Source organism: Phyllostomus discolor, chromosome 2 (assembly GCF_004126475.2).
Source record: "Phyllostomus discolor isolate MPI-MPIP mPhyDis1 chromosome 2, mPhyDis1.pri.v3, whole genome shotgun sequence".
Lineage (NCBI taxonomy): Eukaryota > Metazoa > Chordata > Mammalia > Chiroptera > Phyllostomidae > Phyllostomus > Phyllostomus discolor.
The window spans coordinates 1,531,131-1,545,520 of NC_040904.2; the positions used below are offsets into that span (position 1 = coordinate 1,531,131).

Sequence of the window (14,390 nt, forward strand, 5' to 3'; positions counted from 1 at the left end):
CCCCCCCCGCGCCGCGACCCGGCTCATTCCTGTCCTACTGCGTGAACTTGGACAAGGATGGGGTCTCAGTCTCCTCCTCCGTGCAATGGGGGTAACTAGGTGCCTGGTGGTTCTGCAAGGGTCGCAGGGATATCGGTGTCTCACCTCTAGGCCCCCACCTTCCGGCAGCCCCCGCCCCGGCCTCGGCCCCGCCCCGGGGCGCCCAGGCTCACCGCGCGGCGCTGGCTCCAAAGTGCGTCACGGGCACCGGCCGCGCTGCTCCCGCGGCCAGGGCGAGGCTGGCTCCAAGCCAGCGCGGGCCGGGCCAGGGGTGCCAGGCCGGCTCAGGGGCGGGGACCGGGCGTGAAAGGCGCTCTAGTTGCGCAGTCCTCGGCGCGCTGCTGGGGGCACCCTCCGCGGCAGGCATCGTGCCAGGGACCAGCCCCCCCGCAGCCGCGGGGCTCGCGGGACTACACTTTCCCTTCGGCCCCCCTCGTTTCCTTCCGAGCGGCGGCGGTGGCGGAGATTTCCTCTCGGGGAAACTACGCGGATCCTTCCCGGGGCTCCTCGCCCCGCCCCAGTTCTCCGCCCCCTCCCCTTCGCTGGGGAGCCGGTGCGGGCAGAGCCGGGGAGGTGGCGGGGGGCCGGGGAGCCACTGGCCACTAACTCGCCCGGCCATGTGACGCAACCCTCAGTCCGGCAAACCCCGGCGCGTCCCGGGCCCGCTCCCGCGCCCCGCCGCGCCGCGCACCATGCTCCTGCCGGGACCCGCGCGCCCACCGCCCGCGCCCCGGCCGGCGCAGCATCCCGGCCTCCGCAGGCAGGTGGAGCCACCCGGGCAGCTCCTGCGCGTCTTCTACTGCACCGTCCTGGTCTGCTCCGGGGAGGTCACAGCCCTCTCGGACTTCTCCGGTAAGACGCGTCCTCCGTCACCGTGCGACCCCCGCACCTTGGCGCGCCCGCGTGAGCCCCGGGCCAGGGGCAGTCGCCCGAAGGGGCTCGCCAGAGTCGGATTAAAGTTGGGGTGCGCTCATCGACAGTTTTCTTGCCCCTTGCGAGCCCTTCGTATATAGGTGGCTGCGAGTGGTGTGGTGGCAGGGGGGCTCCCCACATCCCCAGGTGGAAGGGTGGGTGTACGGATGTGGAGTCTGTCCTGGTGCCGGTGACCCCGGTCTCCTACCATCACAGGCTGGACTCCGACGGGCGCGCGTGGGCTGGGTGCTCCCCGAGCTGAGCCCCCAGCTGCCGGGCGCCGGGAGATGCACGTGCTGCGGTCGGAAGGGAGCGCTGGGCGTGCCACCCACGCAGCGCCCTGCGCCCCAGCGGTCTCTGGGGACCCGCACAGGGAGGCAGCCCGGGGTTCACCTGACCTGACGTCTGTGCCCCCTGGCCGGAGGGGAGCCGGAGGGGAGCCGGGGGGATGGGAGGCCGGGTGGAGAGGTGAGCAGCAGCTCACGGACCAGAGCGGAGACTCAGGCGGCACGACTACCTCCATAGGTGCGAGCGCCTCCTCCCTCTCCGGTCCCAGTCGACTTAGGAAACAACTCCCTCCTCCCGGCGAACCCGGAGGCTTTTCCTTGGGGGGACCGGGACCGCGCTCCTTTTGGGGGAACAAGCTCCTTCCGCTGCCCCCGGAGGCTGGGGGTTGTAGGTGCGACCCCTCCGCTGAGGGCACTCCCTGGGCGCTCGCCGGCGACCGGAGCCGCCTCCTCCATCTCCCGCTGCCCTCGCCTGGCGTACCGAACGTCCTCGCCGCTGCGCCGCGGCCGCCGTGGTCTCCCTCCGGCGAGCCTCCACCCTCCGCCAGCGCGGGACGCCGCTCTGTGCCCCGTCTCCCGCTCCCAGCGTCTTCCGCCAGCCCGGGCTTTGCACGGTCCTGGGGGCCCTGCCGGCAGGGTCTCTCGCACTGAACCTGCGGGGAGGGCGGCCAGCCCCCGGCCCTTCCGCGCCGCGGCAGACCGACCGGCGTGTGGCCGAGAGCACTGGCACGCCGAGGCGGAGCTGGGTCTCCAGCTCGCTCACAGAGCGTGTCATTGTTAGCCGAGGGCTCTCGGGTCAGGGGTTCCCTTCTCTGAATATTTAATATCAAGGCAGGGTTTCTGCCGCGCCGAGGAAGCCAAGATATGCCTGTTTGGCAAGCAGAGCGTCGCCTTGAGCACCACGGGGCCAGAGCGCCGGGGTGAGTGTGCCGGGGAAATGCTTTTCCGGAGCTATTGACTTTTTTTTTTTTTTTTGTAATAGAACTTTCTTGGCTGCTAGGGAAGTTCTCTGTCTGCTGACTTGAGCCGTGGAGAGCGGCTCCGAACCCAGCCGCCTCAGGCTGTGCCTGCCGTGAGCAGAGACCTGAGAGCCGTCGGGCCCTTTCGGGGACACGCGCAACTGGACGAATGTTGCTCTAGGGGACCTGCGCGGTGCCCCCCGACTGCGTGCGCAGGGCACAGACACTGGTGCCGTCCGGGGGCGACCACCCAAGTGTGGACGTGTCCCCACGTGGCACCTGTTACAGAGCTCGGACCTGGGCTATCCCACGGGGAGGCCGCCCCCCAGGGAAATGCGTGCTTTGATGCGTGTTTTCCGAATGACACGCGTGGGGAGAGAGAGGAACTTCCTTCAGCTTTCGGTGGGAATCCCCGGCCCAGGGTTTGAAACTGCTGGCCTGCGGCAGGGGGTGGTATTTCTGGATTCCTCCGACAGCCTTGCCTTCCAGAGACCCCCAGACTGTGGAGGCAGTGTCGGGGGGCCTCCTGGGGGGAAGAACAGAAAACCAACATCCTCCCGAACCGGAGACACACTCAGGTTGAAGTCCAAATCCTATGTTGTGTGGCATCGCAAAACACTAGAAAAAGTCTTGGGGAGAAAATGCAGCCTCTCAAAGCTGATTAATTCGACCTGAAACTTAACGAACCTTTAGGGGCCTCCTCACCATGTGAAACGCAGCCCCGAGCAAAACCCCTGAGCTCCAGAGACGACAGGCCGGGTGCTCAGTGGAACCACTGAGTCCAGGCAGGGCGTCTGGTCACCTGATGCCACCCCCACCCCCACCCCACTCCAGGGGACTCAAAGCCTGGTGCCTGCTCCCCGGGGACAGGCTGGCCTACTCCTTCCTGTGCACTTGGACAGGGGAGTGTGGCTGTGGCCTGTCCCCCCAAAGAGACTCACAGTTGTAAATCCGCACGGGAGAGCAGCATGGGCAGTGCAGGCACCTGCTTTTCCAAACGAGGGGAGCATCAGACCCTGAAACCAGGGAAGGCTGGGGGAGCTTGGGACCCCTTTCACCCCTCGAGGAGGGGGTGGAGGAAGGACGGCGTGTCCCCTTGAGAGAGGGCGCCAGAGTGTTGGGGCCAGTGTCTGTGCGGCACAGGGCCCATCGGGAGGTTTGAAGCCAGCATCTGGGGAAGCCACTTCAGCCTTTGCGGCTCTGCTGGGGCCTCCTCCTGGGCCACTGGCTTTTTTCCTGTTCCCACCTGGGCTCCTCTGTGGGGGTCTCGAGCACGTGTTTACACGTGGGGCGTGGCCGCGGACATGGAAGGCGGCGGCGAGGAGATGAGGACCAAGGAGAGCAAGCAGGTGGCCGTCAAAGCCTCCCCTGTCCCGAACGTCCCCAGACCTCGAACCGAGGTGACTGCCCGGCGGCCGGCGCCCTCGTCCCTGCCCTCAGGGGGCCCCAGCGAGGTGGGGTGCTCGTCAGCAGGTCTGTGCCGCCGGGCAAATGCAGCTGGCTCCTTAGGCGCTGGCCAAGAGTTTCAGGGTGTAGACAAACGGCATTCCGACGGATCTCGGGGTGAGGGGCGGGAGTAGGTCCCCGTGGGGGCGACAGACTTGCCCCTTGAAGAGGCCGTGAGCCTCCCCGGTCTGCTCGGATGCACGGCAGGCCCCGGCCCGGGCTGCCTGCTGCTGCAGTCGCCTGCGTCTGAGCCGAGGGTGGGGCGGGGGGGGGCGGCTCTGATTCCCCTGTCTGGGAGAGGCGGGCGCTGGCCTCTATTTTAAAGCCCCCCGGGCCGCACCGGTGCCGGCTGGAGTGGAGAACCACCGCTCTCAGGTGCGTCAGCCTGTCCACGGGCACGTGGGTGTGACCAGTGTCCCTTCACTTCTCCCCTGCACTCCCGGCCAGGGAGACCAGGATGGTGCCGTCCCAGCAGTGCATTTGTCACTGCACCCCAGCACACACATGCACACACATGTAAGGGCACACACACGTGTAAGGGCACACACGCGTCACCTCGTCCTTTCATTCAGGGACTGTCTTCACCTTCAAAACATCTATGGCCTGAAAAGCTGGCCTGAACCGAAGACAAACACACTGAATTTTGGGAGGGGCTGTCCAGCTGCCACGGAGGACAGGGGAAGACCACGCACCTGACCTGCCAGGCTGTTCCCGTGGAAAGGAACCACGTGGGACAGTGTCCCGTGGCAGAGAGGAGTCGGGCAGAGAGGTGGTCCCATCGGCGATGGCTCCTGGGAAGGGCAGGCTGGCCAGGGTTTGGGGGGAGGGAGGCGGCGAAAATCAGCTGAGCACCGCGTAGCCTGGTGCCCCCTCACAGGAACCCTCGGGGGTGGGCGTGAGTCACAGGTTAGCATGAGCCCCAGACTCAGGGTGGGGGCCTGACTCCCTGAGGTGCCCCGCTGGGGAGCCGGGTCGTGTGGGTGCGCGTGTGGGCACCGTCTGTGAGCTCCTGAGGTGTCCAGCACCGTTTCGGCTGGGCTCGGAACAGGCTGACCTTGACCTTTTCCGGTTCCTCCCTCCAGCGCCTTCGTCTCACTCCCTGCAGAGAGGAGGCCAGCCCGTGGCCAGCCCGTGGGCGCCGCAGGGATGGGCTTCAGCTTCTGTTCTTTTCTTTTCCATCTCAAAAGAGGAGTCGTTTTTCTTATGATTAACATGTAAATTTACAGTAGAACAGTACATGATTTATAAGTACATGTACATATGTTACAGATGTGTTCTCAAATGTTTGCACTGATGGGTTCCTGCTTTTAAAGCTGTGGAGGTCACTGGACTTCCCAGGCACCCCATCAGTACCTGCCAAGTTCCTGAAAAGGTGCCCCTTTGGGGTGATGCATGTGGGGCAACTTCCATTCCTCTGGTAACTGCCTGCCCCCTAACTCGGCCGGACTCCCCTCCCGCAACTGCTAGGGGGATGTAGAGGCAGGACTCGAACCCAGCACCTGTCTGGTTTCACAAATCTGTACTCTTATCGTTCAAGCCAAGTAGTGGGCCTGGAAGGCAGGGGCGAGTGAACTCTGAAATCGTATGATACCAGGTCGCTGGTTTAACGATGCTGATGTGTTTGTCGCTTTCTGGAAGGAAGGTGCTGTCCTTAATAACACAAACCGAGATGCGCCAAGATTTTAGTCCTCGAAGGAGAACCTCAGATGGGAAGGGTGGCTGACCACGTGACTAGTCTGTTCTCTCTCAGCTTCCCTCCCCCCCGGGGGGGCAAAGGGGGTCCCTGATTCTGCCACCCCTTCGCCAGCCCCTGTGTCTGCCCCATCTCAGTTAATATTCTGGCCTGATACAGACAGTGACTTCTCTACTCACTTTGCTCCGCTTTGCACCAGCAAGACAAGTTGGTGAGTTAGAAACACTCTCAGTGTATTGAGCACATGGAACAGTCCGCACCAGACGCGGGTCTGAGAACTTCGTGTTTATTGTTGACTCACTTAAACCCTCACAGCCCTACAAAGCAGAGACTATTACAACAAGCTGAAGAAATGGAGGCAAAGAGAGGCTGAGTCATTATTTGGGGGGGCTTTGAACCCAGGCAGATTGTCTCGTACTAAAACGAGTAAATCGAGAGTCATCGAAAGCGATGCCGACTCTGTGAGGTTGACCTTCTAACCTACGAGCCCCGCCCCCCCCTCCCCGGACTCGCAGGCACTGTCCGCCCCACACCCTGTCCACCCCACACACTGTCCACCCCACACCCTGTCCGAAGCCGCACCGGGCGCCCCCCCCCCCCCCCAACTGATTCCAGCGCAGAACCTGCAGTCTGTTCTGGACGTGCGGCGACACGGGCGTTCCGAAACCCCGTCTCCCACGGGACACTGGCCGCTGCTGAGGGGGACCCAACAGACACTCTCTAAATGCGGGGACGAATAACCAAACACAAGTCCCGTCCAAGCGACAGAGATGAAGAGGACGCCGGGCACTGGAGAGGTCAGCTGGCACCGACCCTGAGGTTACACTGGGGCCTTTCCACCTCCTTCATGACCAGGATTTCACAGGACCCTGAGGGCAAGGGACGAGGCCTGAGACCAGCGTGTAGGGGGGCCTCGGAGTAAGGATTCCCATATAAAGCCAGGGCCCGGGCAGGACCGAACGCTCATAAAAAGGTGGGGGAGAAACAGATCAGCCTCCCTGCCCAGAAAGACGACAAGGAAACTTGTCTCAGCCTGGGCCCAGGGTTGCAGGAAAAAACCAACCTCCCTTGAGAATATGTCCCCGCAGGCCTGCCTTCTCAGTGGCCCGGGTTTTGAATGCGCGTCCCCTGTACCAGGAAGTCCCAGCCGAGAAGCTCCCCGAGTCGTCCCAGGCTGGCTGTGCCCCAGGGCACTTGGCAAAGCCAGACGCACAGATACTCTGTGCATAGAAACGGCACCAACACAAACCCCGAGAGGTTCTCAGAGGTGGAATCCCGCCGGCAGGAGCTGGAGGTCCCAGACTGCAGCGTGTGTATGAGCAGCCGTCAGCAGTGAGAACGGCCGTAAACATAACGGAGGAAATTTAAAACAAGCATAAATAAATGAAAGAGGGAATCTACAACATGAAGAAGCCATGAAAGGCTGTAACGAAAGAGTTGGCGTTTTTGAAAAAGAAGCAAATATACTTACTAACCATACTGACGCTACTGTAGTAACGGAAACTATATTCATTGAAACTAAGTGCTGAGTGGACAGAGTAGACTTGTGTGAAGAGAGAAACAGTGAACTGGAAAGTAAAGCTGCAGGAATTATCCAGAACGCAGCAAAAGAGGCAAAGAGTGAAAAAAAAATACAGAGAAAAAGGTTTATACGTCATGGAGGAGAGAATGAAGGTTCAGCGTTTACCAGCGTTCTAGAAAGAGGGGGGTCGGGAAAAAGAAGGGAGAGGCAACCCTCAAACCGATACTATCCTGGAGTCAATTTTCAAGAGTTAATGAAAACTTTCGATTCAACATTCCAAGCAAATGAAATAAAGATAAATTTACACCTATTTTATGGAAGCCATAAAATACTAAAAACAATGCGATAGTCTTAAAATAATCAAAGAGAGAAAAGAATTATTTATAAAGCCTTTGCGACAACAGTGAGCGCCGGAAGCCAGTGAAATGTTTTGCAGATTCGGAGGGTGGCAGGGGGCGGAAGCAGCTAGCAACGCAGAACTGCGTACCTAGCTACACTGTGCTTGAGCCAGAGTAGCCGAGCGCACCGCAGTGAGTCCGTGCTGAGAGAGCTGCTGAGGGACGCGCTTCGTGGAGAAGGACACTGAGTCTAGGAGGGAAGACTGAGACACGAAGGACGAGGTGGTGAGCAAAGGCGCGGCTTGACCTCTCATGCACCTCCCCCACACCCCGCTGTCTGCCCCCTGAGGCCAAGCTGTCCTCCCCCTCGCCCTGAGAGGGGCGCTCCTGGGATGCCTCGCCCTGCGGCTGACTCAGCCTAGCGCCCCTGCGGAGGGATGGCTTCCAGCCCGGGGTGCCCGAGATGCCTCCCCAGGCGACTGCCCAGTGGGGACTGGGTGTGAAAGGACAGGAAGTGTCCAGTCTTTCTGGTGCCAGACACTGGGCCCCAGGCTACTCAGAGGGTCAGTCCCGCCCTGGGAATACTCCCGTCTCAGTGGGTTCTCCGTGGGCTCCGGGCGCACACCGGAGTTGGAGGATGACTCACAGGCGCCGTGGGTCACATTCTTCACGAGGCTCCAAACCACAGAGCCGGGAAGCGAGGGCTCGGGAGTGTGTCCGCAGGCCTCCCGGGCAGCTCTGCCGGGCCTGGCCTCCCCCGTCCCCGTACCTGCGTGTCTGCACAGCCGTGTCACGGCCTGCTTGGGAGACGGATGCTGAGCCGGCCCCGCACAGCACCGTGGGGAGGAAGCGATGCCTCGGGCTGATGGGCCTCAGGCCGAGGGCGGAGCTGTCCACACGCTGCCTCCGAGAGCCAGGCAACGCTCAAATGCCAAACGCAGCCCCTGGATCTGGAGCGCATGTTTGCAAACTGTCTGACTTCACGTCTGCCCGAGCTGTCCCGTGAATACAGATGTCCTCGTCTGGGGCGGGGGGTAGGGGGGGAGCAAACGAAGGAGCGCTCCGGAGCAGATCTTGAACGCGGACAAGTATAATGGAGTGGGATCCCGCTTCGAGTCTGCCAGCGTTCCTCCGACGATTACAAATGAGTCTCCCTCCCCCGCCGTGTGGGGGCGGGCTCGGGGAGAAATGGCCCCTTCTGTCCCCCAGGGCCGGTGCCGGGCCTGCCCCCGACAGCCTGCAGGGCAGCGGTCGGGGTCTGAGACCGGCACGCTGCCCCCGCCCGTCTTTCTTCCTCTCGACCTAGGAGACTGTTCACCCCTTTCGTGTGAAGCGGCCCCCGAAGCCCTCAGGCTCGGGAATCATAAATCAGCGCCCCGCGTGGTCCAGCACGGGCAGACGCGGCCACCAGCTCTCCCCTCTCCTCCCGTCCAACCGGAGACAGGTGGGGGCGAGACAGCAGCCTGGAACCTGGCGCCCAGTCTGTACAGCTCTGGGGGCTGTGCTTAAGGAGTGCGCGCAGTCCCACTGACCCTCTTCTGTTAAACATACAAGCGCTGGAGTCCAAGTTCAGGCCGACACACCTCCTTCTGCCAGTTTGATGGTGGCGTTAGGGGACAGGCATTTTAAACACCTCTGTGCTCTGAGGCTGGAGGGACTGGACATGCCCTCCGGTGCCAACGAGACCCATGCGGTGAGGGCAGGCCCCTTGGGCCCCACAGCTGAGGTGTGAGGAGGGCCCGAGGCCGAGGGGCGCAGGACACTCTGCCCGGGTGGGTCACAGCGTGCTGTGCCCGGTGTTGGTGTCACAAAGCAGACCTTGTGGTCCGTTCGCCTCTTCAAACCCCGAGTTCAAGTCCGAAGGCCTCTCTTTTCTGATTCACCCTTGTTTCCTTTGAGCTAGGCACCCCAGGGTTTTTCCCAGGATAACTTTAAAATATATTGTTTTATGGCTCCCGAAAGCCATAAACCCACATCTGGAGGCAAAAGGCCCACCTGTCTGTCTCAGATGTCTTTGTTCCTCTCCGGCTGTCCCAGGCTGTGGACGGGGGCCGCCCTCCACCCCAGGTGCCGGGTGGTTCCGATAGCGCGGCTGCCTTTGTCCTGGGAAAGTTAGCTCGTCCGGCGTGGAGTCTGAGGTGCTGGCTTTGGGTCCAGGGGGATTTTGCGCTCCCTCCCCCCACCCCAAGGACACTCGGCAACGTCCGGAGGCAGTTTTATTTGTCACAACCAGGGGTGCTGCTGCCCCGGGGGGTGCAGCCCGGGGGTGCGCAGGACAGGCCACACAGGCGTGCTGGCCCCCGTGCTGGGGCCGAGGAACTCGGCCAGGCCAGCCAGCTTGCCTCGTTTGGCTTTCCATGCGTTGGGAGCCTGAGGAAGGGGGAGCCCTTTTAAACGCCAGAGCCGAGTTGGGCAAACCTGGAGATGCGTGCACCGTGCCCCCCTTCAGGCCGGCCGGCCTTGTGCAGCCGCACCTACTCCTGCACACGCAGGCACCCTGGCACACGAGGGGCTCCCGGCCTCGGGACGCCTGCATGCCGTCTCACCCAGACCCCCACCGGGTGGGTGGCCCTTTGTCCTTGGCCCTTTCCCTCCTCGGATATTCGCCGTCGGTAACCTCAAACCGGAACACCCTCCGCAGAGGGGTTCGGACGTGAAGTCGGCTGCTCACCTGCAGTGCGGGGCGTGTTCACCTCGCCTCGCTTCTGAGTTATTCCCGTCTCTCGGGGCGGTCTCAGGTTGGGGAGACCGACCACCGTGAACTTCAAAAGGGAGAGGGGCAGAGGCGGTGCCCCCAGGCCTCACCCACCCCACTCTCCTCGCCTCTGACCCTGCACCGGCACCCCTCTCTGCCACCCCACCCAGCTCAGGACACCCGAGTGCAGACAGCGTCTGGCGCACACACATGCACACGCATGCACATGCATGCACACGGCACAGGCAAACATGCACACTCACGGGCACACACGCCAAGGGGCCTCTGGTCCTCAGAAGGCAGTCAGACAGGGCCGTGGGGAGCAAACCCAGGCTGCAGACTCCCGTGGGGAGCCTTCTGCAATGAGGCCCGTCACCCGCTGCCTTGAGGCCTCCGACCAGCGCTCGCTGTGCGCCGTCTGTCTCCACCGCCCGCCCGAGTCCTCTTTCCGGGGGACGGGGAATCATCAGGGGGCGGGTGTGGCATCTGGGGTGTCGACCTAGAGCTTCCCTCTCAGAACGTCCATGTGCGCGATTCCGTCTCGCAGGTCGGGTTAAACCGCGGGGCCGAGAGTGAGGGCGGAAACGGATGCAGTTGTCGGTCCTCAGGCGAGCCGCGGGGCTCGGGCGTCTCCCGGGAGCGCCTGGGCTCCTGCGGGCTGCAGGGGAGCGGGTCGTGGGCGCCGCAGAAGCGGTGGCCCGGGAGCCAGTCACGCGGCGCTCGTTGCCGGAACCTTCCCCGACTGGACTGTCGAACAGTGTCACCGGGGAAACAGGGCCCAAGGGACAGGGCGCGGACTTCAGCACAGAAACGGGGTCCGACCCACGCCCACGCGGGGGATGCTGAGTATTCCGGTGGCCGCCCCAGAAGAAGAAGTGAAATGCGTTTCCACCGTGGACCCCCGTCTGCGGCAGTCGATGGCAAGGAGGCGCGTGCTCTTTCTGGAGACGGGGCATCAGGGGCGGGAGTGACGAGCACGGCGCAGCCCAGTGCCCAGTGGCCACGTGCGGCTGCCGCCCCCCGTTGCCCCCCCCTTGTCGAGCGGCGGTTTCAGGAGCCGGAGCTGGTCCAGAAGTCTACAGCTGGGCGGAGGCCGGGGTGGGGGTGGGGGTGGGGGTGGGGTGCCGGGTTGGGAGGGCGGGGCGGGCGGACCCTCAGGCCCCACCTGCTGGCAAAGGCCAGGCCCATCCCTGGGAGGGACCCGCGGCCGGCCCCTCCGTTGCCCCTCGGGAGCGCGGCCTCCCTGCAGCTGGGACTGGGGTCCTCCTGCCCCCTCCAGCCCCTGTGCCGAGAACCCTCCCCGACTTCAGTTCTTGTAACGGGAGGGGGCGGGTCACCCCCACCGGGACAGAACCTGCCTTCGGGGCGTTGTGAGGACTGTGGGGGAGGCGGCTCTCAGCCAGGAGAGCCCAGGCTGGGCTCGGGGAAGGGGCTGGCCGGAATGTCCCCCAGCTTCCCGGCGATGGGACCAAGCCCAGAACCGTGCTGCTGGTTCCAGTCCCCGTGCTGCCCAGGGATCAGCTCTCAGGAGGAGGGGACGGAGGGCCTAGAAAGACCCCAGCCCGGAACCTTGCTTCGCCTGACAAAGCCAGGGCTGGGCCGGCCGCTCGGGATTCCTCTGGGCTCACCCTGGATTCTCTGCGGGGACGTCCTTCCGCTGGCCCGCTGGCCGGCAGCGTCTCCGCGCAGGCGGACTGAGTCTGAGCCCTGGGCTGGGCCCGGGCTCTGGTGCTTGGGAGCCTCCCGGGGCCGCTCCAGCGGTGCCGGGCTGGGGCCTGCCGGGAAGACGGCGGCTCGGAGACCTCTGGACATGCTTACGGGTCTACTGTCGTTGACGGGATACTACCCCCGGCCTGGCCCTGTGGACATGCTGGTGTGGGGCTCCTGGGCTCAGACGGTGAGGCCGGCGCTGCTGTCCCTGCGCGCCGCCCGGGGGGGGGTGCCCGGCCCAGCAGCGGCAGGAGGGAGCACAGCCAAGTTCCGGCTGCTGCGGGCACAGGGGCCGTTCAACCTCCACCCCCGCCCGCGCCCCGAGATGTGTCGTGTCGCTGCCTGCATTTAGAGGTGAATGGGTGTTTTTATTTTGTTTCACAAAAATGTGACATCAAGCAGGAGGAGGACACTTGGCCACAGGTGCTGAGGCGAGAGGGCAGAGCGCCGCCTCGTCCCCCGGGGGTGGGGGGGCCAGGGGTGCACGGGCGCCTCAGGTGGTCCCGCCTGGGGCATGCACAGGGGCGGCCAGGGGAGCCCTGCACGTGTTGGTTTCGGGGTTCACAAACACCTGTTAGCGAATCTGCAGGTGCGGACGCTGGGAATCAGGGGGTTCGCCTCCGCCCACCCACGATGCACCTGGGTGGGGTTTTCCCCAACTGCACCGCCCCAGAGAGGCCCCCAACGGCGGCGAACAAAGTTGGCGTCACGGGCGACACCTGGTGACAGGTGTAACTGCTCAAATGTCGCTGCGGTGGCATCTCTGAGATAGGACGGCGGGTGAGAGGGGCAGGGTGAGGCGAGGGCAGGGTGAGGCGCCCCGGGCAGGCTAAGGTCCCTGGGCAGAGCAGGCAGGGGGGCTGGGCGAGTGAACCAGAGCCCTGAGGACGAGGGGCGTGGGCCCCTGGGGCCACGTGCCTGGCTGAGCCTGCCCGGGGGGGGGGGGGGGGGGGGGTTGGCCCGGCCCTGGGCCGGTGCCCCGGGGGTGCCGGGGCCTCTGGTTCGGACGAGCGTGAACCTGGGGCTGGACCAGCCCAGCTGTGGCCTCCACACTGGCCCAGCCTCCCCGTCCCTGTGAAGTTCAAGGGGAGGGCGATGCTGGCAGTGCCCTTAACTTAGGGTGACACCGAAGAAGGGGTTCGAGCACAGACCTGTCCAGAATGCTCCCCCGAGTCCCCTGGGGGAGAGACAATGGGTACAGCTGTTCCCCAGCACAGCCTCGGGGTCCCCCATTCACACTTGTTTCAAGGCCCTGGTAACCACGTCGGGGAGCAGAGCCTGCTGGCCCCGAGTACAGCCATTGCGACCACGCTGCAGAGCTCTTTGAGGTTCCCATGCTGCTCCCCCAACTCCCACCCTGGAGTCAGAAACAGTTTCATCGCCGTGAGCGGCGAAACCCCGTGTAATTGTCCAATTAACTGACTCCAGCCCCACGTGCGTGCCCTGGAGTCCTCCTTCCCGTGGGGACGCACCCCGAGCCCCTTGATCAGCCCACGCATCTCGGCAGCGGGCAGGCGGGAAGCCGGCAGCCCGGGGCTGAGAGGCACCTGCCCGCCCCCACACCTGTGGGCTGGGCCCTCCGGCTGGTCAGCCTCCCCGGGTGTTTCTGAGAGCCTTTTGTTGGGACGGGGGTGGAGCCACCGGCCCGGCCGTTCCAGGCGGGAAAGATCGAGTGTAGATTTCATATCTGCGTTTTAAGTGCTGGTAAAAAGTTGCATTAAGTTATCAAATGCACCATACTCATACCTCCTTCGCCAGGTGGCCCTGAAGTTTGGGGGTCACTCTGCCTCCCAAAGAAAAGAAACCGTGATCATGCAGGCACTCTGGGCACAGGGGGGCGATCCAGTTACTTTTAAACAGACCTCGTCCAGTCGGGGCTCGAGGAGCAGCTTTCTGGGCTTGGCACCCGGCTGCCGGCCCGGGCGTCGGTGCGCAGTGATGGGGCTTGAAACCTCCGGCTGAAGGTGCTCCTACCAGATAGGCGTGTCCAAACTCAAACAGCGAGTGTGAGCACAGGAGGGTGATTCGGTCCGAGAAATGTGTTCAATGTTTGTTTATTTGTTTTTAGAGAGAAGGGGAGGGAGGGAGAAAGAGAGGCAGAGAGACACTCGGTCGGCTGCCGCTCCTGTGCACCCCGGATGGGGACCTGGCCCGCACCCCAGGCCTGCGCCCCTACTGGGAATCCAGCCCGGGACCTCTCGGTCTGCAGGACGACGCCCCACCCACGGGGCCCCGCCAGCCGGGCCGACCTCTCCCCCCTGGGCCTGCGTGTTGTCCTGTGCGCTGGGAGCGAAGGAGCGAGTCCTTCTCCTGGGGCCTGGGAGCCCCACTCCGAATGGCCTGGAGGTGGCCCGGGGAGGCCTCTCGGGGGCCGCCCTGCGCACATCTGTGAAAGTGCCGCCCTGGCTCCCGGGGCCCCGGGCAAGCGGCGCCCAGTGTCCCGGCTGCGGGAAGACGAGCCGTCTTCGGGGTGTTTGTTTCACGGACACCAAAGTGAACTTCCCCTGCTGTCTCCCCGGGGGTCTTTGTCCTGCGGCCAAACCAGGGTGGGGCAGGCAGCGGGGATTCGGGGGCTCTGTGTCTCTGCTTTTGGGCCCCCTTTCTCCAAAGTTGGGGCTCCCCGTCACTTTCCTCCTCACACGCTCCACTGTGGTGGCCGAGTCGCCTGCTGCTGACCCCAGCCGTGCCCGAGTTCCGGGGCAGAACAGCACAGCACAGCACAGAGGGCGGTCTCTCGCTCAGGCCGCGGTCCGGCTTCGTTAGAAGACAGGAGTCTGTGCTCCGTGCTG

General features: G+C 63.9%; 1 protein-coding gene across 4 annotated transcripts in view; it reads left to right on the forward strand.

The window, feature by feature from the left end:
• Nucleotides 1-342: 342 nt before the first annotated feature.
• The window catches only part of EVA1C (eva-1 homolog C), a 45,635-nt gene continuing 31,587 nt past the window's right edge, over nucleotides 343-14,390 (forward strand). The window contains exon 1 of one of the 4 annotated variants that reach the window (XM_036017404.1): nucleotides 343-891. In XM_036017404.1, the coding sequence (XP_035873297.1) occupies nucleotides 732-891 (160 nt within the window). In that variant the 5' untranslated portion in view covers nucleotides 343-731. The remainder of the gene's footprint in view (nucleotides 892-14,390) is intronic. The other 3 variants (XM_036017403.1, XM_036017402.1, XM_028503954.2) reach the window with 3 other exon arrangements.